This window comes from Lentinus tigrinus (genome assembly GCF_003813185.1).
Source record: "Lentinus tigrinus ALCF2SS1-7 unplaced genomic scaffold L226scaffold_5, whole genome shotgun sequence".
NCBI classification, from domain to species: Eukaryota; Fungi; Basidiomycota; class Agaricomycetes; order Polyporales; family Polyporaceae; genus Lentinus; species Lentinus tigrinus.
In genome coordinates, this window is record NW_027137914.1 from 1583181 (window position 1) to 1610716 (window position 27536).

General features: G+C 55.4%; 13 protein-coding genes across 13 annotated transcripts; 4 read left to right on the forward strand and 9 right to left on the reverse strand.

The window, feature by feature from the left end:
- Positions 1-951: 951 nt before the first annotated feature.
- On the reverse strand, positions 952-2265 carry L226DRAFT_503259 (ribosomal protein S5 domain 2-like protein). The gene is made up of 6 exons (XM_067677925.1): positions 2081-2265; positions 1894-2013; positions 1732-1834; positions 1539-1676; positions 1080-1475; positions 952-1022 (listed from the first exon to the last, which is right to left on the reverse strand). The coding sequence occupies exons 1-5, from the start codon at positions 2242-2244 to the stop codon at positions 1149-1151; spliced, it is 852 nt and encodes a 283-aa protein (XP_067539218.1). The 5' UTR covers positions 2245-2265; the 3' UTR covers positions 952-1022; positions 1080-1148.
- A 168-nt stretch (positions 2266-2433) lies between these two features.
- On the reverse strand, positions 2434-4081 carry L226DRAFT_610517 (uncharacterized protein). Its single transcript, XM_067686162.1, has 6 exons — positions 4040-4081; positions 3629-3970; positions 3233-3568; positions 3127-3164; positions 2734-3076; positions 2434-2669 (listed from the first exon to the last, which is right to left on the reverse strand). The coding sequence occupies exons 2-6, from the start codon at positions 3818-3820 to the stop codon at positions 2457-2459; spliced, it is 1122 nt and encodes a 373-aa protein (XP_067539219.1). The 5' UTR covers positions 3821-3970; positions 4040-4081; the 3' UTR covers positions 2434-2456.
- Positions 4082-4407: 326 nt separating this feature from the next.
- Positions 4408-6559, reverse strand: L226DRAFT_551272 (acid protease). The gene is made up of 4 exons (XM_067682805.1): positions 5937-6559; positions 5507-5886; positions 4911-5448; positions 4408-4849 (listed from the first exon to the last, which is right to left on the reverse strand). Exons 1-4 carry the CDS (start codon positions 6107-6109, stop codon positions 4678-4680), a joined length of 1263 nt encoding a protein of 420 aa, XP_067539220.1. The 5' UTR covers positions 6110-6559; the 3' UTR covers positions 4408-4677.
- A 2110-nt stretch (positions 6560-8669) lies between these two features.
- On the reverse strand, positions 8670-10114 carry L226DRAFT_457711 (uncharacterized protein; the record flags this gene model as incomplete). The annotated part of the gene is made up of 6 exons (XM_067675391.1): positions 8670-8797; positions 8859-9011; positions 9066-9311; positions 9332-9653; positions 9740-9842; positions 9939-10114. The coding sequence occupies 6 exons, from the start codon at positions 10112-10114 to the stop codon at positions 8670-8672; spliced, it is 1128 nt and encodes a 375-aa protein (XP_067539221.1).
- Positions 10115-10642: 528 nt separating this feature from the next.
- On the reverse strand, positions 10643-11740 carry L226DRAFT_457904 (uncharacterized protein; the record flags this gene model as incomplete). Its single annotated transcript, XM_067675409.1, has 3 exons — positions 10643-10775; positions 10831-11446; positions 11497-11740. 3 exons carry the CDS (start codon positions 11738-11740, stop codon positions 10643-10645), a joined length of 993 nt encoding a protein of 330 aa, XP_067539222.1.
- Positions 11741-11923: 183 nt separating this feature from the next.
- L226DRAFT_610521 (uncharacterized protein) lies at positions 11924-13034 on the reverse strand. Its single transcript, XM_067686163.1, has 3 exons — positions 12825-13034; positions 12377-12767; positions 11924-12325 (listed from the first exon to the last, which is right to left on the reverse strand). The coding sequence occupies exons 2-3, from the start codon at positions 12763-12765 to the stop codon at positions 12247-12249; spliced, it is 468 nt and encodes a 155-aa protein (XP_067539223.1). The 5' UTR covers positions 12766-12767; positions 12825-13034; the 3' UTR covers positions 11924-12246.
- A 222-nt stretch (positions 13035-13256) lies between these two features.
- L226DRAFT_543907 (transcription factor IIA, alpha/beta subunit) lies at positions 13257-14353 on the forward strand (the record flags this gene model as incomplete). The annotated part of the gene is made up of 5 exons (XM_067682231.1): positions 13257-13274; positions 13338-13439; positions 13498-14145; positions 14198-14289; positions 14338-14353. 5 exons carry the CDS (start codon positions 13257-13259, stop codon positions 14351-14353), a joined length of 876 nt encoding a protein of 291 aa, XP_067539224.1.
- Positions 14354-15901: 1548 nt separating this feature from the next.
- On the forward strand, positions 15902-18916 carry L226DRAFT_481566 (uncharacterized protein). Its single transcript, XM_067676936.1, has 6 exons — positions 15902-16203; positions 16260-16342; positions 16392-16448; positions 16504-17235; positions 17291-18309; positions 18370-18916. Exons 1-6 carry the CDS (start codon positions 15983-15985, stop codon positions 18595-18597), a joined length of 2340 nt encoding a protein of 779 aa, XP_067539225.1. The 5' UTR covers positions 15902-15982; the 3' UTR covers positions 18598-18916.
- A 6-nt stretch (positions 18917-18922) lies between these two features.
- L226DRAFT_299393 (uncharacterized protein) lies at positions 18923-19685 on the reverse strand. The gene is made up of 2 exons (XM_067673694.1): positions 19001-19685; positions 18923-18943 (listed from the first exon to the last, which is right to left on the reverse strand). The coding sequence occupies exon 1, from the start codon at positions 19537-19539 to the stop codon at positions 19108-19110; it is 432 nt and encodes a 143-aa protein (XP_067539226.1). The 5' UTR covers positions 19540-19685; the 3' UTR covers positions 18923-18943; positions 19001-19107.
- On the reverse strand, positions 19633-20582 carry L226DRAFT_447266 (uncharacterized protein; the record flags this gene model as incomplete). The annotated part of the gene is made up of 7 exons (XM_067674909.1): positions 19633-19697; positions 19755-19931; positions 19988-20066; positions 20117-20153; positions 20202-20279; positions 20328-20439; positions 20501-20582. Coding segments are annotated over 7 exons (630 nt in total), but the record flags the coding sequence as incomplete, so codon positions are not given.
- A 185-nt stretch (positions 20583-20767) lies between these two features.
- On the forward strand, positions 20768-21736 carry L226DRAFT_568267 (P-loop containing nucleoside triphosphate hydrolase protein; the record flags this gene model as incomplete). The annotated part of the gene is made up of 7 exons (XM_067684146.1): positions 20768-20808; positions 20855-20906; positions 20957-21041; positions 21098-21262; positions 21331-21559; positions 21611-21670; positions 21721-21736. The coding sequence occupies 7 exons, from the start codon at positions 20768-20770 to the stop codon at positions 21734-21736; spliced, it is 648 nt and encodes a 215-aa protein (XP_067539228.1).
- Positions 21737-22162: 426 nt separating this feature from the next.
- On the forward strand, positions 22163-25720 carry L226DRAFT_481575 (Cl-channel protein). Its single transcript, XM_067676937.1, has 19 exons — positions 22163-22303; positions 22363-22388; positions 22439-22606; positions 22727-22935; positions 22999-23151; positions 23201-23315; positions 23369-23460; positions 23519-23596; positions 23649-23756; positions 23809-24026; positions 24074-24247; positions 24307-24405; positions 24457-24538; positions 24589-24712; positions 24763-24828; positions 24886-24993; positions 25047-25243; positions 25309-25373; positions 25426-25720. The coding sequence occupies exons 1-19, from the start codon at positions 22230-22232 to the stop codon at positions 25634-25636; spliced, it is 2367 nt and encodes a 788-aa protein (XP_067539229.1). The 5' UTR covers positions 22163-22229; the 3' UTR covers positions 25637-25720.
- A 44-nt stretch (positions 25721-25764) lies between these two features.
- L226DRAFT_299575 (uncharacterized protein) lies at positions 25765-27447 on the reverse strand. Its single transcript, XM_067673695.1, has 6 exons — positions 26886-27447; positions 26704-26833; positions 26536-26644; positions 26430-26480; positions 25942-26375; positions 25765-25887 (listed from the first exon to the last, which is right to left on the reverse strand). The coding sequence occupies exons 1-5, from the start codon at positions 27137-27139 to the stop codon at positions 25948-25950; spliced, it is 972 nt and encodes a 323-aa protein (XP_067539230.1). The 5' UTR covers positions 27140-27447; the 3' UTR covers positions 25765-25887; positions 25942-25947.
- Between the last annotated feature and the right edge of the window lie 89 nt (positions 27448-27536).

Here is a 27536-nt window from a genome sequence, read left to right on the forward strand (position 1 = left end):
ACTTAGGATCGCGGAGAAATGGGAGTCGATGCTTGACCCGGTCTGTCAGAGCCCATGCAGGTAGAAATCGCTTGATCCAACACGGAGGACGATCGACTAAGATGTCAAATGGCAGTCCGCTGTAGAGTAGTCAGGCACCTCTCGCCTTACAAACTGGAATGAAAAGACAGACGGTGCGAAGATGCGTTGTTCATGGACGAATTGGAGCCCCTAAGAGCTCGATCAGTGGCGAGGAAGACTGACCGTCGGTGAGGCGACATACCTCCAACGTCTGGTTGACGAACTCGACTACGTCACCAATAGTGGTAAACCTTGCCACAGTGTATTGCCGGAGAGGAGGCGTGACCCAGAAAACTGCCTCATTGTCAGGGTCCCCAGAGTCTCGAGTACTTGGCGACAGTGGTTGCGCGCATCGTTGCATACAGGAGGGGAAGATAGCTGAGTTATTGCTTCAAATGTCGCGGGATCATCTGACCTCGACAGCCGGTGCTCCAGAGTGACTTCTTTCCCATCGGATAACCTCTTACAGCGGAGACGGCCCGACTGCAAATGTGGCCGTCTGTGAGTCACCAGCGAAGTAGAATTGGCAACAGGCATGCCACGTACCCGTCGGATACCACACGAAGCCAACAGCTTGGTGCAAAGGTCGGTTTCGAACTTGTAGCCTCTCTGTAGTAGCCATTTGTGGCGAGCACCCCAGGTTGTCGAGGATTCCTCCGAAAAGGATGAGACGTGGACGGAGTCCGTGGGCATCGCGTTTACACTGTTAGAGCGAACCGGGAGTTGGAGCGGTTGAGAGAGGGAGAAATGTCTCAAGTATGCACGAAGCCCAACTTATGTTAATCACAAATACGAGCAACTCACCGCTAGCATGCGGATACGTGACAAAAGACAAAAGACTTCTTGTGAGGTATCGTCAAGAGTCTCCGAGGTGTGGCAGCAAACAGGCGTGACGGGTAGCACTGTCTTATGTTCCAAGAGGCAACAATTACAAACGTCGGGAGGTACGCCGCAAAGAACTACTGAAGAGGCGGCAGCACTGTCAGTGAAGACGATCCGAGAGAAGACACACGACGTACCAGTACAGCCAAAACGGCAAGCCGCATAACGTACAAGAACGCATACACCTGGCTCTCCGCCACATGCTACTACCGGACCTCCACATGTCGTCCCTTCCAATCTTCCTGCAGTCGCGCTTCAACAAGCTTATCAAGCTCACGCGCTTTTGTCACGGCGATGTCCATGATTTTCAGTATATCCTCTGGCGCGAGGGGAATGCCGCCGGCCTTCTGGACGACACAGAGCTCGCGCTGAGCGTTGAGCGCCACAGTCAGCAGACCTGCACTCAAGGTCTCTTCCAGATGCGACGGGTCGAGAAGAGGCGGTGTATCGGCATCGGGATAGAAGGCGAACGTGAGGCAGAACGGGGTGTGGTGCATTGAGAGTGGGACAGGGGCGCGTTCGGAGGGATGGTGCTGGGGAGATGTCAATGCTCGGGTCGTGAGGGGAGTGGTGGCGAGGGACAAAACAGTACATACTATTGTCACCTCATCTCCTTCAACCTCAACTTCAGGTCTCCGGAAGTGCTTGAGCGCGACGATTCCCGCAAGACATGCACAGTCGACCATGCTGCCCGAGTTCGACAGGACGTGGATGGTCAAGCGTATGTGCCATACCTGCGCGCAGATAACATGAACAAGTTTTCATGCACCAAAGAAACATACTACGCACCCTCTGCCCTGCGAGCACGCACAGACTCTCCTTGTCTATCGCGTCGCTCCTCCGCAAAACCTTGTCTAGCGTTCGCGTAAGTGTGACTTCTTCGTCTGTCGGTCTGCGCGAGCCATGAGGGTGAGGCGCAGAGGAACGAGCAAGAGAATGATACGCACCTACCGGCCAGGCTCGTACTCGTTCGACGCCATAGGCGAAAGCTCCGAGTGGATCGTGATCATGCCCTCCAACGGCCTCTCAGGTGGCGGCTTGACCATCTTTCCGTCTACTTGCGCCAGTACTCTGTATGACCGCACATTCACACGTATTAGCATTGTAAGAAGCGTTTAGGTATTTTAAAAGAGCGCACCGAGTCTTGCCCATGGCACATTCGACCCAGCCGAGCTCTGGTCCGAAGGACAGAGTTGGTGTCCGCATTTCAAGCATTCCGCGGCCATCAAGACGAAGAGACTGCTTGAGCGCGCCATAAACAAACTCTTTCTCGGGGATGGACGGCGATGGTGGTCGAGGCATGGTGGATGTGCGACAGTAAGATGAACTGACTTCGGAGAGCAGGAAGAGGACTTTGCGCCGCGCGCGACGAATGCGGAGGAGGCGCTCAATTTGTCCGAAATTCTCGGAGAAGAGACCATTGAAGTGAACACTCCTCATTACTGGAGAGAAGCATGTACGAAAACCTGGCAGCAGTACGGAAAAAGACTGGTATAACCTAACGTAACACAAAATCACAGAAGGAATTCAGGAGGAGACAGTTCTCCCAGAGGCTCCAATAGCTCCTCCTCCGGCAACTGCGAGACAATCGCATTGAACTTCTCGACGACCTCGTCAATGGTGGTCTGCCACTCAGGTACGCCGGCATTCGTTCCAATGACTTCCGCAAGGTCATCTTCCATCATACGGTGCACCAGATGCCTCAAGAACGAGAGCGCCTCGAAGCGCTTGGCAGAACGAAAGAGTCAGTCAAGGACCCTTCTGCAGACGCGAGAAGAGAAATAAACATACCTTGATGAAGTCACGGTGCAACATCTGCCCCAGATGCATGATATCCAAGGCGGCCTTGACACGGAAAATTGGGTCGGGCTCCTGTTCTGCAGGATGCTTGCTGCCAGCGCCACTGGCGTCCGCTTGGGCTCGAGGGGTACTTCTGCGCAGCCCACGGGGTATATTGAAGTAGTAACTAGAGTCCTCGCGTCTTCGCAAAGCGATCGAATCCTCAGCCAGAGCCTGCCAGATAGACAAGCTGAGGGCTTGGTGGGAAGCCGAGGACTTGGAACTTGTGGGTAGTTCGAGTTCGGCGGGGAGGAAGGTTACCAGGTCCATCTGGACATCAAAGAGAGCTTCATCCCTGAGGTATCAGGTGAATATGGGTTGCCGCAGTAGAGTCAATGTACGAACCCTGAAGCGATCTGCCGCTCGTGCAATAATTGTAGTCCCTAATATAGCAGGGGTCCATTGTCCTTCGTCAGAATCTCAACACGATTGGTGGCCACTCTTTACGTACCTCGATCATCTGCCGGAAGAACCGCAAGGCTTCCCCGATGGTGGTAAACTCGACAATCATATGAGACCGGCTTGTAGGCGTAACCAAAAACACGAGTTCCGGGTCGCACTTGTCTCGCAAGGGCGCAGCGATGATAGGACGGCATCGATTACGAGGTTCGTTTCTATGAGGCCGGATGGGTCGGCCCTCAAAGGTGGCAAGGGTACCTGGAGGGATATGCCAACTTGGGTATGCATCGAGCATACGGAGGCAGTCCCTCTTCGATACTTGATACAGAGACACCATTTTCCCCGTAGTAGTCTGTATGACGTCCGCCGAGCCGGTGCGAGCCCAAACCTGTAAAATAGTCAGCAATTATTGGGGATGCAGGTACCAGCAGTAGCAGTCGGGACTCACCTTCATGTTGATGACATACTCGTTCTCGGACTTCAAGTCCGTCTTGCCTGTGATAACGGGTGGCGTCCCTGGCTTGAACTGTGGAGGTAGCTCATAGCCGCATTCAAGGAGCCACTCGAAGCGATCGCGCCAGAATGTTTCGCAGGTGATCAGATGTTCGAGTTCGATAGTCTGAGTGGACCGGATGCCCATCGTATCGTTCGGTCGACGGAGGCTAGGAGTAAGAAGAATACTGGCAAGAGGAGTGTTCGGCGGTCTGTGAAGATCGTAGGGTTCTTACGAGTTGATATACTGGAAGACACTAGGGGAGAACCTTGTACCACAGCCTTGTGTGGCCCAATGCTATTGTGCGCACCAGAAGCACAGTGAGTGCAGCGACCACGAAGACAGCGCAAAAGCCAATTGCGTCACCTCTCAAGAGAAGCTCGATTCAAAAAGCAACCCTTCATTGTGCTTTCTAGTGTTGCTATAGCCTAACATACAGTATCCCCGAGTTCGTTCAAGGGTCGCCCAAGAACAACACCCAGTCGCAAGACAAGGCGGTTCTCGTGGTGTGCTGTCACCATACACCAAAATAAGATAGTTCCCCGGCATAATGGCCGATGACTCGCAGCATTCTGTTAAGCAGGGGAAGCAGAGGGGGGCGTAGATCCCTTGGTGGCAACGAGTCAACGTGGTGGCAGAGGTCAAAGCGCTGGCGCTTATTGCGAGCAACCTCCAGAGTGCGGTCAAGCTTCAAGGACACTCAGTACTGACCTTGTGATGCTACGATCCATGCAGATGCAGACAGGTAGTAATAAAGATTGGAAGTTATCGAATAATTCATCGAGCAACAATGAACACATCAACAACGAGAGTGGTAAGCGATGCGTTGGGAAATCGTATGCGAATGCGTGTGCGTGAGGAGAGGGATGCGTGGGTCCGAATCCGTTTGATGTACGTGCTACAGTCCGTTCGCAAGTGCGTTTTAGCTTGGCTGCTACTGCGCTACAGGGGTATCTCCTTCCTACTTATCATAACACCACCACCACGGGACGCGGCCGGGCCGCTTAGGCAAGGGCGGCGAAGCCGACGGCATCCTCGTCGAAGGAGAACGCGGTGTAGACGTTCTTCATGAAGCTGTCGCCGAGGAGCCAGACGTTGCTGCCGAGGCCGATATCCTGGCCGGCGAGCGCACCGACGCACTTGCCAGAGCCAGTCTCAGTCTCACCGAGGCTGAAGCTGAGAAACAGGTACAAAACATGTCAGTTTTGGTCAGCTAAGGTGTAGTTGAAACACCCACTTCTCCTCAGTGATGGCCCACTTCTGGCCGCCCCACGAGAAAGAAACGGAGGGGGGCGAGTCGCAGGGGTAGTAGTAATAGCCCTCGCTCGAGTCGTAGACACCCGAGCCGGAGATGGCCTTGTAGAAGGTCTTGACGGCGGAGGGAGGGCCGTACATGATGGTGGTGCCGGAGTCGATGATGGTCTCGAAGTTGGACACGACGGCCTTGCTGCCGACGTAGGCCTTGGCGCCGGTAATCTGCCAGAAGCCGGTGGAGGTGTCGACGTCGTGGTACTCGATCTCGCCCGAGTAGAGCTCGTCGTTGGCACCACCGAGGTAGAGCTCAGAGCCCGAGGAGGCGAGCTTGAAGCCGAAGACACCCTCGTCGACTACTCCCTGCTGGATAGCCGTGTTGAAGAAGGGGTTCGCGTTGAGGTTGGAGATGGCGGGGTAAGCGAGACCCAGGATGCCGTCAATGGGGTCGCCGTTGAAGCTGCTCGAGAGGGTGGTCACGGGCGAGAAGGACTGCTTCGTAACCGAGACACCGGCAACGGTGACTGGAATAGCGACGATCAGATAATGTTAGTGTAGACGATTGAGCATCGAAAGACTCACCAGTGTCGGTGTAGACCGGGCCGGAGACGGTGGAGCCGTCACCGTACTCGATGGAGAACGAGCCGGTCTTCTTCGAGCTCGTCGAGGACGACGAGGCGGTGTACCTGCTCTTGGACTTGCAGGTCGAGCTGGTGCACGAAGAGGACGGGACCCAGAGGTCGGAGGAGCCGGTGTCGAAGTCAATGAGGAACTTCTGGCCGGGGGTGCCGATGGAGATCGTGCCCGCCCACTCGAGGTCGTCCTCCTCGTCGGTGAGGGACTCGGACTGACGCTTGGCGAGGCTGGCCGGGAGGGTAGCGAGCTCCTTGATGAAGGCGCCCTCCTTGAAGGCGTGCGCGCCAACGTTCTTCTCAAGGTTGATCAAGTTCGCGCGGTGCTTGCTGGAGAGGCGTCAGCGCTTATGCGACCAAGATGGAGAAAGTGGGCATACTTGATCGTGTTCACCGTCTGAATGACAGCCTTCTCGTAGTTGAAGGTGCCATCCTCGTTCTGGAGGGTAGCGCGCTTCCCGAGGGGGATGCGGACGCCCTGCTTGGTCGTGATCGGGGACGCGGAGGCCATAAGGCCGAGGGCGACGGTGAGCAGCGTAGCCTTGCAGAACATGATGGATGCCGAGAGAAGGGGCTTGAGAACCGTGAGGCTTCAAAGGGCTGCAGGGAACAGGAGATGTCCTGGTGAGGATTGTTGAAGGAGTGTGGGGGTATTTATACTGTCGAGGCGGTGACCCAGACAGCAGAATGAGTGAGGTGGGTGGTGAGGGTGCGGAGGAAGGGAGCAATGCGCTGGATCTGTTCGATACCGGGGAGCCACATGGTCTGACGACGACGCGAGGCCGTCCGGATGGCAAGTCGCTTGTTTCCGTTGTGATGGAAGTTCATTTGCCCGAGCTTCTGGTCCCATGTTCACCCTCGGTGATAAAGACGACATGGAAGACCGCCGCAGTGGTCCCTCAGCGCCGAATCCATGCGGTTCACGCTTTATTGGAAGCCCCGCGCGCCCGAGAAGACGAGGTGCTTAACGTATTGGCGTCGAGATGCACCAAATGAGGCAGATATGAGCGGAGAAGCTAGCAACCTCGAGCAACGCCGCTGCATGGTGTACCGGCGGCAACAGACCTCGTTCACGTGTAGCGGCAAGATCATATTACCGATTGCCGTCAGCACTGCATTCCGAACTCGGCCACACTCACGCTTGACGGTGATCTGCGTCATTCTGTCTCTTTTGCGTCCCGCCATCTCATCAAGTTGCCGCCGCCACGGACACTGCGATTGGTGATGGACTACCATTGCGCACCAAGTCTCTCGAATGTACCTACTGATCCTCCTGCTTCTAGCCTCTCGTTGAAGGTCAACGATGCACGCTTGCGGTCAATGTCGTGCGACTTGCATTGACAGAAACCGTCATGATGCACCTGTGGCGACAATCAGTCCTGACAGACACATCATTCAAACATCCAGAATCAGACGCGTCAACGACGACACGGCGGTTGAGCGCACAGCTCGTTCATATGTAGATAACGTCGTCGTGCACCGCCTGATCGTTCGTACCGTGCTGCTTCTTGACATTCGCCACACTGAACGGGTCTATCTTTAGAACAGGACCACTCGGGGAGGTACGCCTCCCGCCGTAATATCTCGCGCCCATTGCCTGCACCGTGTGGGGTATGACAGGCCTCGTGGTGGCGAGGCTTTCTCTCTGCGTCTGATGTCCTTCCCGTTGTGCATCACTTGCGCACCGACGACAGCACGCAAACGGAACCCGGGAACATATCGTATCGTGCTGAGGACGTCTTACAGCCTCGCACATACGCTGCTCGGATTTGAACAGGTAAGTAGGCTTGCTTCTGTTTAATGTACTTTTTGCCCGTAAGTATGTAGCACAGCTCTCAACTGTACAGGAAAATCTATGATCGTAGCCGAGCAAGCGAAGGATAACCGTACGACGTCGTCATCTCCAGTTGCGCCCAGCGCTAGGGTCACATCATACCCATACGCACTTGCCAGTGAACTCAACCTCCACCTTTAACTCCGTGTCGAGGCGGTAAGGTACGTACGGTGTCCATCCCGCGACCATCGTGTTTGTGATTTCAGGTGCAACCGTGATAGCGATTCAGCATTGAACAGCTGTCGAGCACGCCACACGCGGGATACCCAACTCCGCTTCCTCTATCTGGCAAGCTCGGGTGCTGTTCATGTGGAGTCTTCATCCCGTGGATGATTTCCTGCTTGTTGCCGCCGCGCTTCACTTTGTCAGCATCATGACTGGGGAACATGCATCCCGCGTGCATGTCGACGGACGACGGGGACTCGGTGCCGGCTACATCATGCATCCGCTCCTCAGGTCGGGATCCCGCACGGACCTGGTCGTACCGCGCTATGTATCGGGTCGGGCATATCAGGAATCGCAATATTGGCGTTTTGTCGCCGAGTATCTCCGATACTCCACTTGCTAACCACTCTTACTGGCTCACGCGCGGTTCCCGCCCATGACGATTGGCTGCGTATGCACATCCCCAACGTGATGCACGTCACCGGGACCGGTACACCATGCATGCAGCATCACTCACATCCGACGACCAGGCCATGTGATGTACGATCGTCAGTGCAGAGCGTTGATCACTGTAACACGCGTTCGCATCTCACTAGCAAGCCCCTGCGGCACCGAGAGATGAGCCGGATCCGGCCTCGAGCTGTCGCATCACAGCCAGGTCAGCATGCATACCGTCCGCCACTGCTTACAGCCGCAGACGTCGTGCATATGCATAGGCACCAGCACGAGGCTGCCTTCGATACATTGCACCAAGCCACCCACCCAAAAATAGGAATGCAGCAGTTCGACGAGGATAACGGGTCGTGTTTAGCCTGACTAAATCCTGGCAGTGGACACTCGCCTCCCGCCCCTCTCACTGCTCTTGCCCTTGGCACCCACAGAACCATGTGTCTCGCACGACACATCGTTTCGTCCAACAGTCATGACATTACAGCATTCACTATTTCCCTTCCTTCCAAGGCCATACAGAGCGACGAGTACAAGAGCCCCAAGCAACATAACGATAATGTCAGGTCAAGCGAGGTGTCGTCCATTCATACATTCCACACAAGCATACGTACAAGATTCCCTTTCCTCAACACAACCTAACCCAACAACGCATATACTGTATATTCTACTTGCGCTCCTCGAAGGGGTTCTCAACGTACTCGAGCTCGTCGTCATCATCGCTCGGCCGTGTCGCCGGCGGTGAGTTCGTGTTCAGCAGCGACACGGGCTTCTTGGGTAGCAGCCCGATCTTGGCTGTCCAATATCGTCAGTATACCGCACATGCGTCTGAACAGGCGACGAGCACGATACTCACCGGCATTCACTGGGCTACCGGTAACCGTAGGAGGCGGGCGGGGAACGTCAGAGGACGGGCGGGGGGACGCTGCAGGCGACAGACCCGATGCGACAGGGCTCGTCGAGCGCGCTGCGGGAGTAGGGATGGGCGCAGCGAGGGGCTGGGGTTGATCTACGTACGTGTCAGCATATCAAGTCATGCGACTGTGTAAAAGGTAGTACGCACTCCGCGTCGAGGGCGCATCAACGTTGTAACCAGTGACTTGCGTGTTGTCCTGCAGGGAGATCTGGTGCGGCTCAGCATCGGCATTATATTGAGATTGCGTTGTGGAGCCTGGTCCGAAGTATTGCTGCTGGTACGCCTGCGACGCGGTGTGCCGGTCGATCTGGGTAGGAGGAGCGGAACCCCACTGAGGCGTCGTCGACGAACCAGACGACTGTCCGGACCCATTTCTGCCGTCGGAATCCCATACTAAGCACGAGCTCATGCACATAATGAATATGAGACGGACCGAGACTGATCGTACTCATTGATCTTCGCCTTCACGCGCGACACAATCGAGCTGAACGTGCGCTTCCCGCTCTCCGCGATCTGGCCCATCGTCCGCTGCAGCTCCTGGAAGTCCGACTTGCCGACGCCGCCCTCGGGGGACGGGAGCCTGTTGGGCTCGGGGTGGTGCTGCCGTGCCTGGTAAGGGACATCTTCGCTGCGGCGCGGCCAGGAGGTCCCCGACGCGTGGCGCTGCTGCTGCTGGTCTTCCATCAACAGCTGCCGGGCGAGCTGCTCATCGAGGTCCATCTGGGACGGCTCGGGCTGCGTGCAGCGTAGACAACGGCAAGACACATGGTACATAGTATAAGGGAACGGACGATGACATCATGGCAAATGCGAGGACATACCTGAGCAGCGGTCTGCGTCGAGACGTACTCCGGGTCGCTCATCCCCAGCAGGACATCCAGAGCGCGCTCCTGGTCGTTGTTCACCGATTCCAGCACGGATTGCCTACAACGTCATACACCTCGTCAGACATCCTGCAGCACGGGACCGTATCGACCAAGGGGGATACCGTAGCCTATAGCAACAGAGGGGTGGACTTACAGGACCGCGACATCGAAATCGGGGAACATCGCGCGCAGCGCCTCCACCTGCGGGCTCACGGCTCCCTGTACATTCTCGTTCGTCTGCACATTCGTACTCGGGGGCGCCTCTGGATTCTGTACATTCGTGTTCGTGACCGAGCTCGGAGGCTCCGCAGCGGTGGTCGAAGTCGCCATCGTGTGTTCCTCCGCGGGTCTGGGCGGGAGCGCGGGGGTCGGTTCGGCCTCGGCGTCCTCGAAGGGGTTCGTTCCAGTGGTAGTAGGAGGAGTGGTGGGTGCGGCTGCGTGCGCAGCGTCAGGCTGAGGAACTCCAGAATCTGTTCCATTGTTGCCGACGGTGTTATCCGGAGAATGCCCTGTGGTCGCGGCACCAGTCTGAGCATCTACGCGGAGATTGGTGTCGTCAGGCGTCGCGGCGCTCGTTGTCGCGCCGGTCGCTGGAGGCTCTTCGTTCGTAGACATCGTTCAATTCCGTAGACAAGGCAGCACACAGGAGGTGGTGGTAGATGAGAGAGAAGCGTATTCGTGCGCAGCTGAGGAGACGCTGCGCTCGTCCCAAGCTGTGGCGGTCCTTGGAGCTGACGTCCACCGGCGTTGCCCGGCGTCTCTTGTTCCTGAGTGAGCGGATACGGTATTACAGAGCTCGGAGAACAGTCCGCGTTAAGGATTGCATTACAGCACGGGATACGGTATATACAGACACGTTCATCGCGAGTGAGTAGAGCCTCCAGTGAGAATCTGGGGCAGCTCCGCGCCGCCAACACCAGAGAGCAGTGCAACGGAACCGCCAACAAGAAGGAACAACGAAACGGTCGTACCGGCAAGAAGCACGAACGGCCTGGTCGACCCACGATGAGCATATGATGCAACGCACACGGGAAGAGGATACTCACCCACTAACATCCTTGCGCTCGCACGCGCTCCCTGCCCAGTGCTCCTTCCGGCCCTTGAGATCTGTGGTCGCGCTGCACGCGCACACGAAGCACGTCTTGCCCGCCTTGCTTGCCTGCACGCACTCGCCGTGGCCGCTGCACGAGCTCGTCGCGTTTCCACACGCGTCCGCGGTGGAGAAACAAGTAGAGATGGAATCAATCGGCTCCGCAGGGTGGGGAATCGGTGGAGGAAGGGGAGACTGCGGGGGCTGCTGCCGCTTGTCATGGTGCTTGTGCCCGTGATGGTGGCCCGCAGACGGGACAGTAACGATCGCGAGCTTGATGTCTTCGCCCTCAGAGAGGTCGGTGAGCAGGTCATGGAGAACATGGCGGGCGTCCTTGGAGAGCGAGGTGAAGTCGAACGCGCCGAAGCGGTCAGGCGTGTAGTCGCCCTGGATGAAGTCCTTCAGGTGCGCGACCTCTTGCAGGCCGTGACCGGAACTGGGCTTCTCGTGCACGTACGAGTATACGTGGTGAGCACGGTCAATGTAGGTGGGGATGAGGGAGGAAAGAGAGTCGTGAGTGGGATGTGACGAGATGGAGAAGGAATGTGTCCTCATGGACGCAGGGACGACCTCTGCTCCTGTGTCAAGAACCGCGGCGCATTTAGTCTGGCATGAAACGTACCTCTCACGTCCTCCGAGCTAATAGTCAGCAAGACTCCAGTGTTCAACCCCGAGCCAACCAACAACTCCTGTTCTCCGACGAAAGGTGTAGCATCTTCGAAGCGTTCGAGGGCAAGGTGCTTGGAAAGAACGGCGCCGGCTTTGCTGGCTGAAAGGCGTGGAAGGACGTGTGGGTCAGGGTGAAGGTAGACTCGGACGGCCTGGCAGAGACCGGTGAGCAACAAAGGGATGAAGAGTCCCTTCATCGTGGTATGGTCGCTGCTCGTCGCCAACGAGCACGACGCGCTCAGCACCGCGGTCAATGTTTGTCAATGTTTGTCACTGTGGCAGATGCGCTCATTCCATGCAACTTGAACTTCCTGCTCTCTTCGAATGCATCGGCTCGCATCTTATATGCTATGTATGCCCCAGGATTACCGCCGCATGCTGCTTTTTGCCAGGGAGCTAACGGTCAGCGACCCTTCTAGCTACCGAGTACTGGAACACACTTGCTATATGAACATTCGGAGATCGGACAAGTAGACAATCTTGGTCAACCCTACACTTATTTCACTATAGAGGTAGTATTATAGCAGCACACGATGGCACAACAACGAGCGTAAGCTTGGGATTGTCGTACTATCCCGGGTATAATCGTAAGATGGGTGCAAGCATACAGTGAAGAAACATCTGAGGAAAAAATAAGGGTATGTAGGGCGCTGACGGTAGATATGTGCTTGGGTTGCTGTTGAGTACTGTCTCTCAACCGCCTTCAGCCGTGACGACCAAGACGACCAGTGCTCTTCTTGATATTCTTCGCCTCGGCCTGTTTCGCCTTCGCACGGCGAGCTCTGGAAGGCATGTGAGCGTTTCCAAGAACGACAAACATGAATGGTACTTACTCATCCAAGGCCTCCTGCTCGAGGATCTTGACATGTTCCTTGGCACTGCGCACGGCAGCCCGAGCCTCATTCAAAGCGCGGTCAGCAGCGGACTCGGCAGCCTCTGCGTCGGAAACCTTCTGACGAGCGGCCACGATGGAGGGGTCATGCTTCAGATCGACCGAGTCGGAAGATAAGGAACGACGACGGCTGAAGAAGCCCCCGGAGCTACGGGTGGAACCCGATCGCACGGAGGAGGCACCATTGGTATTGTTATAACCGTTGTAACCGTTCATATGCTCCGGGGAGTCAGAGCGACGGGAGAAGAAACCACCAGACTTGTGGTTCGTCTCCGCTGGGGGAGGAGGGGCTGTGTCGCGAGGAGGCGAGTTAGAACGGAAGAGAGGCATGTCTGGGGAAAACAACGCTCAGTATGAGTGGTCAACGGTGCAGACAATTGAAGACGCACTTGTTGCTCATTAGTCGGGATATGAGGAGTTCCTGCCTGGCAAGTGCGAGGCTATAAGCGTTGCGGAGGACTCTACGTCAGTGGGGCAATGGTGGTCGACCAGGCCATTCCTGTGCAAGTGCGACATCGGTGTCCACAGACTGCCCACGGCCCCGCTGGGGCCAAGAGGAGCAGCGACGGACTCCATGGCAGCACGCTTGGAGTCCAAGTTGAGGGAGTTGAGCGCTTGAGCTGGTCAACGTGCTGACGTCACCCCAGCCCAGGTGGTCCGTGCGCGGGAAAGGTATCACTCGGCGGAGTTTGAACCGGAGTTCACCTCTTCCCTCAATCGCAACCTTCTATAAATGCCCCTTCCTTGTCCCCTCCTCTCACCACCCGTGGCCCCGCCTTCGTGCTCGCTGTGTTTAACGGTCCCGGGAGCGTAGCTGCGCGATGTCGAATAAGATAGTGGTGAGCTGCTCACCGGAATGGTGTTCTTCGTAGCCCGTTAATGACGGAATATTCCTCGTTGAGCCCACCATCTACCGCGCCGTCATCGACGATGTTATCGCGAATATCAAGCCCGAGTTTGACGACTTCGGTGTCTCTGAAGAGGTCCTTGCAGAGCTTCAGAGTGTAAGTATCTCGTCCGTACAGCCTGATCCTCACGTTTACCTAGAAGGTTGTCCTGTAGAAATGGGAGGCCAAGGTCATAGCGTCTCATGTGGCCGACTTCGAGCCACCTGCCCCGCAGCCGCCTGCACCAAGCCACCCAGCGTACCCTCCCCACCCCATGCATACCATGCCACACGGGCATTACCCGCCCCACGCATATCCTCATCCCATGCAGGTACCACAGCAGCCCCACGTCAAGGCAGAGCCTGTCGAAAACCGATACATGCTGAGCAACTCTCCCAGCATGGCTCCTTATGGCATCCCATCCTTGCCTGGCCCGCAGATACCGGGTAGGCAACCTGCGCCCGGTCAACAAGTGTCTTATCCACCGGCGAACGGCAGACCTGCCAGTGCAGCTGCTCAGGCACCTCCCCCGCCTACTGCTCGTTATCCTGTGGCTCCAGCGCAAGCTCCTGCGAGGATACCACAAGTCGATGGTCCTTCGTCTTCATCGTCAGAGTCTCCTTCTCCCCCGCCTAGTCAGAATTATGCTCCTCGGGCGACACACCCTTCATTACCTCAGCCTGCGCAGAATCCGGCCATGCCCAAGGCCGACGACTCGGAGGCGATCAACAGTGATCTAGATGATTCAGACTCTGAGAACGAGCAAGAGGGGATTGAAGGCGGCGCTGCGGATACGGACATCGTGTTCTGCACGTATGACAAGGTGTGTTCACTACAATATATGATGGACAAGATGCCGACAGTGTTCTGTGCAGGTGGCTCGCGTGAAAAACAAGTGGAAGTGCGTCCTGAAGGATGGCATGATCCATGTCAACGGCAAGGACTATCTCTTCGCCAAGTGCACTGGGTATGTCCATTCTCACCGAACCGCAGCTTGTGTTAACAATATTTCTAGCGAGTTCGAATGGTAGTAGGTCCCGGACCCTGTGTCGTCGATTTGGCGTCGTTGCACCTGCTGTTTTTCGTCCTTGGTCTCATATCTCGTCCACTCATCATATCACACATAGCATCGAACACCTACGCATATTCATCATATTATCAGCGCATCACATGTAATATATCTGCTGTCCAGAACACGGACCTACGTGCAGCATAGAATGCCGCACTCCAATATTGGCTTCGTTGGTGTCGGTCGGGTACCGTTCGAGTCTTCACCACATGAAGGTCGCGCGGGGTCAGCACATGATAAGCGCGACTGCATGCATATCAAGATGATATCCTCGCAGTGTTCTATACGTGCCTGGTACGTTCCTTGTTCGTTGATGACTAGCAAGCCGGGAGCTGAAGTCGACGGTGATCGCAGGCCAGCCTATGATGGGAATCCACCCGAATGAGGTGACTTAATCCAGGACCATTCTACGTGTCCGAACAATCCTTGAATCCACGCACAGGGGTCCTCGAGGCGCACTGGCACTGCACGCTCTCCGAGCGAGTGTATCGGCGCGCCGCCCCATCGTCACTCAGGAATCACCTCCATCAGGGGTCGGCGGGTGTGTGCATGCGCTGAAACGCTCAGTACAGTCTCCAGGAGGGCTGTGCTGCGCGCGAGGCTGCAGGTGCCTTCTCGCACATAGTTCCTCTTGATTCTCTCCACCGCCTTTCTGCGAGCTGGTGAGTAGGCTCGGTAATCTCGGCCGAGACAAACATGTTTGATTTTGAATATGCAGGACTACGAACCTATGCTTCTTGCTGTATTCGTCGTGCTACAGACGCCGCTTTCCGGCAAAGCGAGACGGGGAGCCCTGAAAATGCGGACCTCGACGACAATTGTCTGCGTTCCCGGCTCACGGTTGGTTGCGGATATCTCCTGGGGTTTCGGACGCTGGTTCTGACGGCAACGGCGCCGCGCTCAAGCAGAATGCAGCCCCGCCAGCGCTTCTATGTAGGAGAGTGCTCGCCGCCGCCGATTGCGTTGCTGTGGAGATTCGCGAAGATTGCAAGTTTTGGGCGTACGGGATGCGGTCGTTCCGAGCAGGTCAGTGACCAGAATCATGGCCGCTCATGGCTACTTCCCGATACCGGTCGGCATTCGGCCCTCATTCTGCACACAGGCTAGGTTCGACGGTTCTTAGAACGTTTCTCGATGCCATTCGGTACCGTTCTGGGGTGTCGGTCCTCCGTGCAAACGAGGCAAATGTCAAGTACGCAAGTCAGCCTTCACGCGTTCCATTGCGCTCATCATTGAAACAGCGTTGGAGCACAGTCAAATTCGGAGGCTCCTTCCAGCAATCCTTCCAATCCCGGGGTAGTACCACCGCCCAACGGCGGTGATGGCAAGCCTCGGTCTGCACGAGCGGCGACCGAGAGTACCGAAGGCGCCCTGCGCTCACACTGCATCCAGGATCATGTTTGATGCTCGTCCAAGCCAGCTCAGCTTGCAGGCAGCGCTCACAGTACGAAGCACGAAGGCCCGCCGCGCAAAGGGGCGTATGGGCAGACGAGCAGGGGGGGGGGGGTCATGCTACTATATAATCGAGGCCTAGCGAGGGAGCTGCTCCCCAGTCTCGTCTGCACCCCTCTCTCGTTCTCGCATTCAAGACATGCCTTCCTCTTTCGGCGCACTCCGTGCGCTCTTGGTTGTTGCTGCTTCCTTGTGTTCTTCGGTCTTTTCTCTTCCGACGACGAGCCCGTCCGCCCTCGCCCAGCGTTCGTTCCAAGACTACTATGACAACCTAATCTACCTCGACTCGAAGAAGTCCAGCCTCTACTGGGCCATCTCAGTTGGCGGGGAGTCGTATGCGGCCTGCCTCGACAACAAGTGGTGAGTGTTCTCGCGAGGCTAGCTTCGCTTGGTGCAGCATGCTGACAACATTGTAGGTCTGGCCTTGCTACCTATGGTGACAAGTACTCCTCTAGTGGTTCCACACACTCGATCACTATCGACGAGGTGTCTGTCCAAGGTGAGTCTCAAGTGTGACACCTTGACCATGTACGCTAACCTCTGTATAGTCCAAGATGGACGCACGGAGATAGGCCTTTTCGACGTGGAGATCGACCTTGAGTATTGTAAGTTGGCGGATCAACCGTGCTCCTCACCTCATGATTCTAACGACTCGTCCAGTTCACGCCACCTCATGGCCCAGCAACATGCCTAAGATCGGAGTGTCCGGCGTCGGCACTGCGTACATCGGTATCGACATCAACAAGCCGAACAACCCTTACTACAGCTACTGGTCGTATAAGTGGCCCAAGGACTACTCTAAGTGGTACTACGACATGATGATCGCCTACGACTGGATGGACGCCAAGTCCACGGACATCGACTTCGCCGGTGTCATCGTTGTCGGCAAGACCCTCTCCTGGACTGACCTCCTCGGTATCTCGTCGAGCCAGGCCAGCCAGTACGGCCTCCCTCCCCTCGACGGCATCTCCAACCAGCCGTACATCTACCTCCAGGACAGCGGTTACTTCTACCTCGACAACTGCTTCTGGGTCGGGGGCAAGCAGTACACCTGGAACTCGGAGGTGCCCAAGACCCCATCTGGCAAGACGGTCGTCGACATCCACATCACCGAGCGTTGGTCCACCTTCCCCGACGAGATCGTCAAGGCTATCTACGGTGGTCTCCAGGGCGCGAAGTACTACCCCCAGTCCACGTACGGTTACTACCAGATCCCCTGTGACGCCAAGATCACCTTCGAGTTCGCCATCGATGGGCACAAGTACATCCTCATCGAGGAGGCACTCATCGCGCCCAACCCGTGGGGCGACCAGTGCATTGGCTCGATCTTCACGAAGGGCCAGGCGGTCTCTGCCGTTCCCGAGTTCGACATCATCTTCGGCTTCCAGTTTCGTGAGTATCACTAGTCCGCGTCCCAGCTGATGTGGCGCTGACCGCCTCGTTGCAGTTTCGTCGTTCTACTACCGTGCTGGTTTGAACCACGACAACAACAAGCCCTACTACAAGCTGCTCCCGCTTCCATCTCCCAAGCAGGGCAGCTGGGAGAAGGGCTACACTACTCCCTCGTATCCATACACGACCTGGAAGCCCACGTACTCGACGACGTATGGCGGCGGCGAGAAGGGCTACACGAGCCAGGGCAGCGGCTACGCGTACAGCTCTTCCCAAAGCTACGCCTACAAGCCTACGTACACGACCCAGACTAAGCCCTCGAACACCTACTACAGTTCGATCGACTACTCACCCAAGTTCGAGGAGCCTTCGTACAGCCCAACGACGTATTACCACACCACGAGCTCGAGCTCGTACTACTCGCAGCCGACGTACCCCCCTCACAACGGCGGCTACAGCAGCTACAGCAACGGCGACAAGTCTTACGAGACTCATTACACCTACTCGTCCTCGCACGACTACGACACGAAGTACTACACGCCGTCGTACAGCGCGCCTCCCAAGTACGAGACGTCTTCGTATCACCAGCCGCCGCCGTACAGCTACAGCTCGTCGTACAAGTACGAGACGTCGTCCGTTCCGCCGTACCACCAGCCTCCGTACAGCTCGCCTCCGAAGTACGAGACTTCCTCGGTTCCGCCGTACCACCAGCCCCCCTACAGCTCGTACACCAGCGACGACAAATACAAGTACTCAAGCAGTTACGATGACAAGTACAAGTACTCCACGTCGACGCACGAGGATTACAAGCCGACCACGACGAGCTGGGAGTACAAGTCCTCCTCCACTTACTACGACTACAAGCCATCATCGTCGAACTGGGAGTACAAGTCGTCGCCTACGTACTACGAATCGAAGCCGTCCGCGACGTACTACTCTTCGGCTCCCTACGATCACGGCTATTCTTCCGCTACCTACGACGACAAGTACAGCTCGTACACCGCTCCTGCAAAGGTCGCGGGCAACCTCGCTGAGGAGGGCGATGACAACAGTGGTTCGGACTGGAAGAGCAAGGTATTGCATCTCTGAGCCTCTCCTGCATGCGCACGCTGTGCTGACTGCTGATGACTACAGGCTCACCTCTACGAGATCATCATCATTGTCCTCGCATCCGTACTCGGCGTCGGCATCGTCGGCGCCATCATCGCCTGCATTGTCGGCCGCAAGAAGAAGGACAACGGCCCGCGTCCTTCTGCGTACCGTACGATTCACGATGTCGAGTCGAGCGAGCCCAAGGCACCGCTCTACGGCGCAGAGGGTGGCCAGTCCCGCTACTCCGACCCGTACGCGGACAAGGAGTGAGGTGCAGTCTACGCGTCCAGACTTTTTCTCTATGTCCGTATGGGTTCCTTCTTGCACAGCGCCTAAGGGCTGACGGGCTTGTTCGTTTCTCTTCATTTTTCTCGCATCCTTTCCTTCATCACGGACTTCTTCCCATAGTTGACTATTATATCGATACTACCATATATTTGCACTCACTGTCGTTGCAGCATATCTAACAAGTACTTATTGGCTTCTGGAAAACATTCTAGTGTTGTGTGGTGTCAAGCTCGACAACGATCCGTGCAGAAGGGGGGACTGTCTCCGGGGTACCGGGGTGAAACACAAATCTGTTGTCACGTCGGCGTGTTGAACTGTACTCGTATGTCTGCGTATTTGGTCAGAATGCACCGGGAAGATTCCGCAGCATATACTCGATACGTACCGGCATACCAATACAAGTGTGTTTAGTCGCAGAGACTGGGGAGCATGGTCGGCTTGTCTTCATGAACTGAGTGTACTTCATTTGCTGAGGACCACGCTGGATCCTGCTCATGCGGGCACAACATCCAGCACATTAGATTGCGCAATCAGCCTTGCAACCCCTAGCCCATACAGGCACGACACAATGGGAAAAAAAAGTCTTGCTCTCCACACCAGCAAGGTCCTGTATACCGGGGCGTCGCGATTCTGAGACTTCAAGGGGATCGACCACTCACAACTGCACGAATGAGAGCTTTCAGCTCGTATGCGCCTCCCGGGAGCATGCATGGAGCATAGCTCTAAAACGTCGACATCGCAGGCTACAGGCGATGGTGATGAGAAGGGAACGTGGCGAATTTTGGTATACTTTGCACTGCTTCGAGGTTGGTGGGGTTGGTAAGGTCGTGCGAGCTCAAAGGCCGACATGGGCAGCACCATGACGTATAGCTGGCAGGGACGGGTATCTTCAGTGTTGATATTACGAGACAACTTGACACACATAACCCGCGACAGTTTAGTCCTTCGAATCAACGTCCATCGGGTATTATTGACACTCGTAGTAGATAGCGACTACTTGGCTCAGTATACATAGGGTGATGCAATTGCGGCAGATGCGGCGGGGGTGATTTCGGAGGCTTGACTGATCATGAGCAGCCCGACTGAGAAGGCGAGTTCATCAGCATGCCACGCTGGGGGATAGAGCATGATACACATACCAATAAGACCGAATAGGCCCATGATACTGCCGAAGACCTCCACGATGAGGATCTTCACGAACAGGTCGGGGTCGGCAGCATCTGCGAGGGCAGCTGTGGAGCCTGCAATGCCCACAGAGATACCACATAGGAGATTACACGCGCCAACGGTCAGGCCTCCCCAGAACAACGCATATCCTGAAAGCATAGTTAAGTTGGGATAGGCATAGGTTATTCAGGAGCTTCGTACGCACCTGTGAAGTAGTTCTCGCGTGTATATAGCAGAGTATCCGGCACGGCCGAAACGCGAGAGGAGTAGACGATGCCAATGATCTGGAAGGCCCATGAGAGCAAGACTTGGCAGTATGCGCGCATAGACTCACGACACCGTAGATGGCCACGACCTCACAGAAGATGATGCTGCAGCAACTAAGTTATGCACTTGACCTGAGGGGACGGACAACACACCTAATGAGGTTCTTGGTCCTAATACGCGGCGCCCTCACGCCTCCACCCAGTATTGAGGCACCGGTGATGAAGATACCCCTGCAAAAGTTGGGTTCACAGTGTCTCGGACATGATGAGCATACATACCATCCCGCACCCAGCACACTCAACCCTAGGCAAAGGCCAATACCTGTCGAAGCCCATGCATACGGGCTCGTCTCCTCAAGGAACTGCCCGACATTGAATGCCTCTCCGGAACCTGAAGCATACCAGTCAACGTCACCGCAGGCCTGCTGAGTCCTAAACCAGATGTGACGAACCGGTGAACAGAAGATATAGCGCGACGACTAGAGCAAGAAAAGTGGTGAATCCATAGGAGTAGTAGGACGAATACAAGCCCATCGTGGAAGGGCGCGGTGGATGTGCTGCTCGACGTCGGACGCGACGACAAGCTCGCCGCGCGCAGGATTTGGCTCTATTTGGACTTGAGCGCTCATGAGACTCATCATGGGCGCTTCCGATTCACTCTTCACGCCACAACCAGATATACCCTCCTCTTTGTATCCTGGCCTCGTTCCAACGCTGCCATGTACCATCTACTCAAGGGTTTGCACGAGTATCTGACGAGGTATGCATAAAACACAAGATGGTTGCAAGTATCGCTCATTCTTTAGGAAGGAAGAGTTCTCGGTCATCATAATCGGACTGGATGGTGCGGGCAAGACGGTGAGTCCCTTGATTCTTCTCGCTGTTGCGGAAGTTGCAACTCTCTCCAGACATTGCTCGAGAAGATTAAGACGCTGTACACCGACATACCTGGACTCTCACCGGACAAGATTGCGCCCACAGTCGGCCAGAATAGTAAGTTGTTATCCGAACTACGTTTACGCACCTCAACGTTGTCTCGCTTTGGACAGTGGGGAAGATTACGTTGCCCTCGACAATTCTTAAGTTCTGGGACCTTGGAGGACAGCGCGGTATACGCTCTATCTGGCACCGATACTACGACGACTGCCATGCGGTGGTGTTTGTGATCGACGCGGACGACCGCGAACGGCTGAGCGAAGGCTGGGAAGTGTTCGGTGAGTATACAGAAGTTGGGTTCGGTATGTTCTTCTCACTGTTGCTGATGCTGAGCAAGGACCGTAAGACTCCGTACTTTCTGCACCACAGATCCTGGGCGTGCCCCTTCTGCTGCTCGCAAATAAACAAGATAGCCCTCAAAGTCTCTCCGTAGAAGAGATTCGCAACGACTATGAAGAGTGGCACAGGCGGAAGCTCGAAAGCGCGAGGCGCAGCTATGGGGAGGATTTGGATGTCCAGCATCGTGCCGAGCGCATCGCTAGCTTGGATGTCATGGGCATCTCGGCGCTCGAAGGGTGCGCGATTTTGGCAACTGCCTACAGTATATTCGTCTGACCAACCGACAGCACTGGGGTCCGTGCAGTCGTAGACTGGTTATTCATACGTGTGCAGAACAGTCGGCGGCGGTAAGTGGACAAGACTTGCTCTATGTGCGTTTCATTGACTTGTGACATAGAGACGAGCAGGCCTAGATGGTACATATGTTCTCGACCACGCCGAAGGGGAAGGCCGGCAAGCTCGTTGCTTCAAGGCAAAGGGTGCTGGACGGACCCCTCATGTCCATCCTGTCTATGAGACGTCTCATGCCAGGCAGTGCAGTTGGGTTGGCATACCTGGGACCACGGTTGGCAGACTGTCATGGAGATAGTCGCCGCGTCCACTTCGCAGTGACCTGACCTGGATCGTCGGCCACGGCGGACATACATGCATTTTGGGTGTATAGACTTGTATACCAGCTCGACTAGCTATGCCATTCACAGTACTTCAGGATCTTAGAAACATATACGTAGTTGCAACTTGCTCGACTTGCTCGACTGCCTACAAAGTTCCGATTTCTTCGGAGCTGCGGTCGAGGATCGGACGCGTATTGGCGCTTGGCAGTTGTGTAACTTGGTCCTCGACCGTCGCGTCCTCCTCTTCTTGATTGACCTGTATCCTCGTGATACATGCTGTCGACGCGTCTTCATGTCTCGTGAACGCCTCACGCAATACCATGATACGAGGCATCATGGCGGATACGAGGAATTCGAACAGCTCCAGTACGTAGCATTCCGTGACGACCCCTGCAAATACACATGTCTTACTGATGGCCGCACAGCCGTTACGAAGACTTCACCACAATAGGTGAGGCATCGCACCTCAATGTACCTCGCCGTAGACTTGACGCGCGCAAGATTGGATACAGGACTCGATCATCGAACGGAATAGACGGTTACGGGCCGCACGGAAGGCGAATGTCCCATATCGCGGACCTCGCGGAGAAGTCAGTCTTGCTTGGATATGGTCGCGTCTTTGCAGCATCGCGCACGCGGGACAGAGCTGGTTCGTCGTCAGTCTTGTCGGTGAGTACTTGTAGGTTCCGAACACGCGCATGCCCCTTCCCTTGTCCACCCACTTCATTTCGTCCCTGCGGTCGTGCATCCGTCGGGTCAGCTCAGATACTGAGGCATTCCTTCGCCTAGGCATTGCCATCGGAGTGAATGCAGCGCTCATATCCATTGCGACGGAATGGCTGTCGGATATCAAGATGGGGTACTGTTCGGACGGATGGTGGCTGAACCAGCAGTTCTGCTGTTGGGAGATTGAGGGCGGTGACGAGGATACGTGCGAGGCATGGCACCAATGGAGTGAAGTCATGCCAGCTCGTTGGGCTATCTACGTTCTCTTCGCGGTACGTGTTACATGGTACTTTCTGACTCGACTGCGCGCTGATGGTCAGGTACCAATATGACAGGCGGCGTTCTCGTTCGTCGCTGCGCATCTGGTTCGGTCCCTGGCCAAGTACGCTGCAGGGTCTGGGATATCAGAGATCAAGTGCATCATTGCGGGGTTCATCATGAAGGGATTCTTGGGATTCTGGACGTTCTTCATCAAGAGCGTAACTCTGGTATGTCAGACAAAGTATATCCTGTCAACTTGATGCTAATATCGTGCAGCCTCTGGTCATTGCTTCGGGACTCTCTGTTGGGAAAGAAGGTCCATCGGTCCACGTCGCGTGTTGCATAGGTAACCTCATTGCGAGCTTGTTCAAAGGCTTCTCCCGGAGTCAGGGTACGTGCGGCTCTCTCACCACTCTGAGTCACCCTAATACCGCAGTCTCATAGTGAAAATGCGAGAAATACTGACTGCTTCCAGTGCCGCTGGGGTGGCAGTCGCCTTTGGATCTCCCATAGGTGGCGTTCTCTTCTCCATTGAAGTAAGTCGCCAATCCGCCTTGTTCACAAGTCGAGTGAGGACTCATGCTGGTCTCACAGGAAATGAGTAGCGTATTCAGTATCAAGACCATGTGGCGAAGTTTCTTCTGCGCGTTGGTCGCGACTGTCACCTTGTCCGTGAGTTCTGCGGAGTTTGCGTCAAACCCCTCAACCTCACCATGGCCTCCAGGCGATGAATCCATATCGCAGCGGCAAGCTGGTACTGTTTCAAGTCACATATGACAGAGATTGGCACTTTTTCGAGATCATGTTCTTCGTCATCCTCGGTATCTTCGGGGTAAAACTCTTCTCAGCCTGTCCCGTTCGATTGAACTCATCCTGCAGAATAGGGTCTCTATGGCGCATTCGTCGTAAAATTCAATCTCAAGGTCGCCGCTTTCCGCAAGCGGTACCTCGGAAACCATGCGATTGCGGAGGCGGTCACGCTCGCCGTAATCACTGCCATGATTGGATGGTTCAACCACTTCATGCGTATCGACATGACAGAGAGCATGGAAATTCTTTTCCGCGAATGCGATGGCGCGAGTGACTACGACCACCTATGCCAGTACGTCCTATGATCTGTGATTGGCACTGGTACCTAACGAATCACAGGACTGCGTACCAATGGCCGATGGTTAACTCGCTCTTCCTCGCTACAATACTGCGCATTGGCCTGGTCGTCGTATCCTATGGCTGCAAGGTGCCTGCAGGTATCTTCGTTCCTTCCATGGCTATTGGTGCTACGTTCGGTCGCATGGTCGGTATCATGGTGAAGGCCATCAATCGGTGCGCCTGGCTCTACGTGTTGTCCCCACGCGAAGATGCTTACTCTTGAGTACATTCAGAGCGTACCCCACTTCTGGCATCTTCGCAGTTTGTCAACCAGACGTGCCCTGTATTACCCCTGGGACGTACGCCCTTCTCGGTGCAGCTGCAGCATTGAGGTATGTCACGTACACCCTGAAATGACTTGTCCTGATAGAGGCACTCTTCAGTGGGATTATGAGGCTTACAGTCACGGTCGTCGTCATCATGTTTGAACTCACCGGCGCGCTGACCTACATCTTGCCCACCATGGTATGTTTTGTCTGTGTCGTACGGAATCGCCAAGCTAACCATCAGATTAGATCGTCCTTCTGGTCACCAAAGCCGTTGGAGACTTTTTGGGTACGACTGGTATCGCGGATGAAATGATCCGGTTCAACGGGTTTCCCTTCCTGGAAAAAGACGATCATGCGTACAACGTTCCAGGTTGGTGATTCACTGTACTTTTCAGTGCTATTGAGCTTACCGCGATGCAGTGGCCCGGGTCATGAGGTCCGACCTGGAAACTTTGCCAGTATCGGGTTTGACTGTTCAGGAGCTCGGTAAGTGTCGCACGGATAGTAGATCGACTTGAATCTCATATAACGTTGATATTCCAGAGGAGGCATTGACGAGGTCGGACGTCAAAGGCTTCCCTATCATCTCCACGGATGGTCGACAGATCCTTATGGGCTTCATAGAACGCACCGAATTGCGATATGTCCTAGGTGCGTTTACATTTTTCTGTTTTGTGCATTCGACCTCTCATCACCCTCCTCAGACAAGGCAAGGCACGTTCAAGATGTTCGTCCGGATACGCTCGTCTCCTTTGCGTCGGACTCTGAGGACCATGAGGAAGTCGAGTTTTCTGGGGTCGCTTCAGGACCTGCTGTGGGTATAGACGAGGATATTTCGATGGAGATCATGGAAACCACCGCTACTCCCGACGTACTCAAGCTGTGGCCATGGGTGAACCAGGTATATGCTTCCTACATGATGCTATGTCGTATCGAAGTGTGCTGACTGGGGCCTGTCCCTGATAGACACCTCTCACCGTGTCACCTCAGCTTCCCCTCGAGATTGTCATGCAGTTGTTCAAGCGTATGGGGTGAGTGCATTATAAAGGTCCTTCTTTGCTGTCGAATTCATCCCTCCCATAGCCCACGCGTTATCCTGGTGGAGAACCATGGCACGCTAGTCGGTCTGGTGACAGTGAAGGACGTTCTCCGATTTACCATGGCGGAGCATCAGGAACCCCAGTCACCATGGAGTGAACAGCGTCTCGATGGCTTAGTCGACGAGGCGAGGATGTTGACAAGCAGCTTCGCAGACGACGTTCGCTCATGGTTCAGGAGGGTGCTTCGAAGATAGTAATTTATTGGGTTTTCTGATATGTCGTACAGTCATATACAGTCGTATAATAATACATCACAACTATCGTGCACAGTCGTCTAGTATCAATACAGAATCGTGACAAACATTCAGTGGTCGTGGAAGGCAAAGACGTGAATTTGAGCGGGTTTGCGGGTTTTCGAAGAGTCATCAAGTATATATACAACTCGAACCGCCCTCTTGCGAGCAGGAGCTTTCTTCTGGATGGGATAATGATACATAAGGGTGCTCTGCGCACGGTGTAAGTGATTGAGGAGACAGGCCTTCGGTACAGTCGCACTCACCAGAGCTCAGTACCGTGGCGTTCCAGGGAGCGAAGAGTATGCCGGCGGAACGGAAGATGTCTGCAACGATGTCGGAGTACGCGTGTACGTGCGGGGGCCATGACCATCGTGGCTTGCGGGCCTATGAGAGTGCGAGTTGTAGCTGCCAGAACCCGAACGATGCCTGGAGCTCTCCATACTCTGACGTGCGAGGCTGGAGTGTGTCCCTGTCCCGGACTGCTGGGTGGATCGGCGGGACGCTGATGACCGCGAGAGGTTGGTTGTCGTCTGGATGGTGCTGCGACGGTCGGGTGCCCGACGACTTGGGCGCGGGAAGCCGTCCGAGCCAAGGGAATACGCGAGAGAGTCTGTAGGAGAGCCGCCGTAACCTGACACGGGAGACATCCTGACGGGCGAGAACTGAGCGAGAGGCATCTCCAGGCTTAGCATGCTGTCTAGAAAAGATGCAAATCAGCGACGTTATAAACATATAAGGAAAGGAGACCTACTTGGTGTCCGTGGTGTTCCGGTCGACATCATGGTTGGTGGACGGGGTGACGCTCGGTAACCTAGGTCAAGCTGGGGTCCTTGTTGCAGACCTGTGGTGGTTCTCACTTGAAGTACGTCTGCTGCCAGTGTTGGTCCCTCTATGGGATTGGACGCTGGCGCTTGGTGCGCGTGAGTGATGGCTGGCGGGAGAGTGTTGTGCGTTCTTGCGTGCTTGCTAAGTGGTTCGTCAGCAATAGCGCAAGACCGTAACATTTAGCGAAATAGATGACTCACTGCAGCCATCGCACGGACCCGACTCGCGTTTGTCCGAAATGTTTCAGCACGGGAGAGTCCGTCCATCTCCGCTCCTTGAGAGCCGGCGAAATCAGAGAATTTTCCCAGCCTGTCCCGCTCAATGCGAAGCCTGTTGTAATCATTGAGCTAGAGATTTGAGGGAAGGGGAACGACTAACTCACCCGTCAAGATGTCCTTGAATACTGCGTCGCTTCTCATGTGATAGCGAACGCTGACAGCTCTGGAAAACATCCTGAGCCTCGTTCATGTGGGCATCGCCGTTGCGCAGCCGCTCATTATAGAGAGTCTTCCTATGGTGTCGCGGCCTAAGTCGAGCAAGGATTCTAGAGGATAGCCCGTCCCTGGATATAATACCAGAGCCGAAGCAATTAAGAGGCGCCTGCGCCGGAGATAGGTCGAGTCCGTAGCTACTCATGCTGTCGACAAGCTGAGCAGGGGGCGGGAGATGAACGTGAGGATCCTGTAGAATCGGCGGCCATATCGGCAGTCCTTTATACAACTCGTGCTACGATGCCTGAGCATCGCATACATTTGATGGGCCTGGGCGAGTGGTCCGTCCCCTGGCTGGAGACATTGTTGTGCAGAGGCGAGGGTGGCAACCAGGTTGCCAGAAGTTGGCTCGCGTTGTCTTGTGGTCGACGATAACAAAAGACATCAACAGTTGACAAGGCTCCTTAAGTAGAGAAGCACACCGTAGTTTGCGGATGTTATGCAGGACAATTGCGATACCACATTCTGATGGCGGAGTACAAGGCGCGGGGCCGGATTTGACAAGTCGGAAAAGGCGCTTGTTTGGCCTCTGTGTGTTCTTG

Coding starts and splice junctions, on each gene's coding strand:
- L226DRAFT_481575 (XM_067676937.1), top strand. CDS start 22,230: ATGTCTCGTGAACGCCTCACGCAATACCATGATACGAGGCATCATGGC. Junction 24,027..24,073: donor GACTACGACCACCTATGCCA/GTACGTCCTATG, acceptor AACGAATCACAG/GACTGCGTACCAATGGCCGA. Junction 25,374..25,425: donor CAGTTGTTCAAGCGTATGGG/GTGAGTGCATTA, acceptor TCCCTCCCATAG/CCCACGCGTTATCCTGGTGG.
- L226DRAFT_610517 (XM_067686162.1), bottom strand. CDS start 3,820: ATGGGCATCCGGTCCACTCAGACTATCGAACTCGAACATCTGATCACC. Junction 3,569..3,628: donor AGTATGTCATCAACATGAAG/GTGAGTCCCGAC, acceptor ACTATTTTACAG/GTTTGGGCTCGCACCGGCTC. Junction 3,165..3,232: donor TCTTCCGGCAGATGATCGAG/GTACGTAAAGAG, acceptor CTGCTATATTAG/GGACTACAATTATTGCACGA.
- L226DRAFT_551272 (XM_067682805.1), bottom strand. CDS start 6,109: ATGTTCTGCAAGGCTACGCTGCTCACCGTCGCCCTCGGCCTTATGGCC. Junction 5,449..5,506: donor CCCGGTCTACACCGACACTG/GTGAGTCTTTCG, acceptor TCGCTATTCCAG/TCACCGTTGCCGGTGTCTCG. Junction 4,850..4,910: donor TGGGCCATCACTGAGGAGAA/GTGGGTGTTTCA, acceptor CCTGTTTCTCAG/CTTCAGCCTCGGTGAGACTG.
- L226DRAFT_481566 (XM_067676936.1), top strand. CDS start 15,983: ATGCCTTCCTCTTTCGGCGCACTCCGTGCGCTCTTGGTTGTTGCTGCT. Junction 16,204..16,259: donor GCCTGCCTCGACAACAAGTG/GTGAGTGTTCTC, acceptor ACAACATTGTAG/GTCTGGCCTTGCTACCTATG. Junction 16,449..16,503: donor GGAGATCGACCTTGAGTATT/GTAAGTTGGCGG, acceptor CGACTCGTCCAG/TTCACGCCACCTCATGGCCC.
- L226DRAFT_610521 (XM_067686163.1), bottom strand. CDS start 12,765: ATGCCTCTCTTCCGTTCTAACTCGCCTCCTCGCGACACAGCCCCTCCT. Junction 12,326..12,376: donor GAGCAGGAGGCCTTGGATGA/GTAAGTACCATT, acceptor CATGCCTTCCAG/AGCTCGCCGTGCGAAGGCGA.
- L226DRAFT_503259 (XM_067677925.1), bottom strand. CDS start 2,244: ATGCCTCGACCACCATCGCCGTCCATCCCCGAGAAAGAGTTTGTTTAT. Junction 1,677..1,731: donor GCGTGCTCGCAGGGCAGAGG/GTGCGTAGTATG, acceptor ATCTGCGCGCAG/GTATGGCACATACGCTTGAC. Junction 1,476..1,538: donor AAGGAGATGAGGTGACAATA/GTATGTACTGTT, acceptor ACATCTCCCCAG/CACCATCCCTCCGAACGCGC.
- L226DRAFT_299393 (XM_067673694.1), bottom strand. CDS start 19,539: ATGTGTGTCAAGTTGTCTCGTAATATCAACACTGAAGATACCCGTCCC.
- L226DRAFT_299575 (XM_067673695.1), bottom strand. CDS start 27,139: ATGAGTAGCTACGGACTCGACCTATCTCCGGCGCAGGCGCCTCTTAAT. Junction 26,834..26,885: donor ATTCAAGGACATCTTGACGG/GTGAGTTAGTCG, acceptor TGATTACAACAG/GCTTCGCATTGAGCGGGACA. Junction 26,645..26,703: donor GGGTCCGTGCGATGGCTGCA/GTGAGTCATCTA, acceptor CGAACCACTTAG/CAAGCACGCAAGAACGCACA.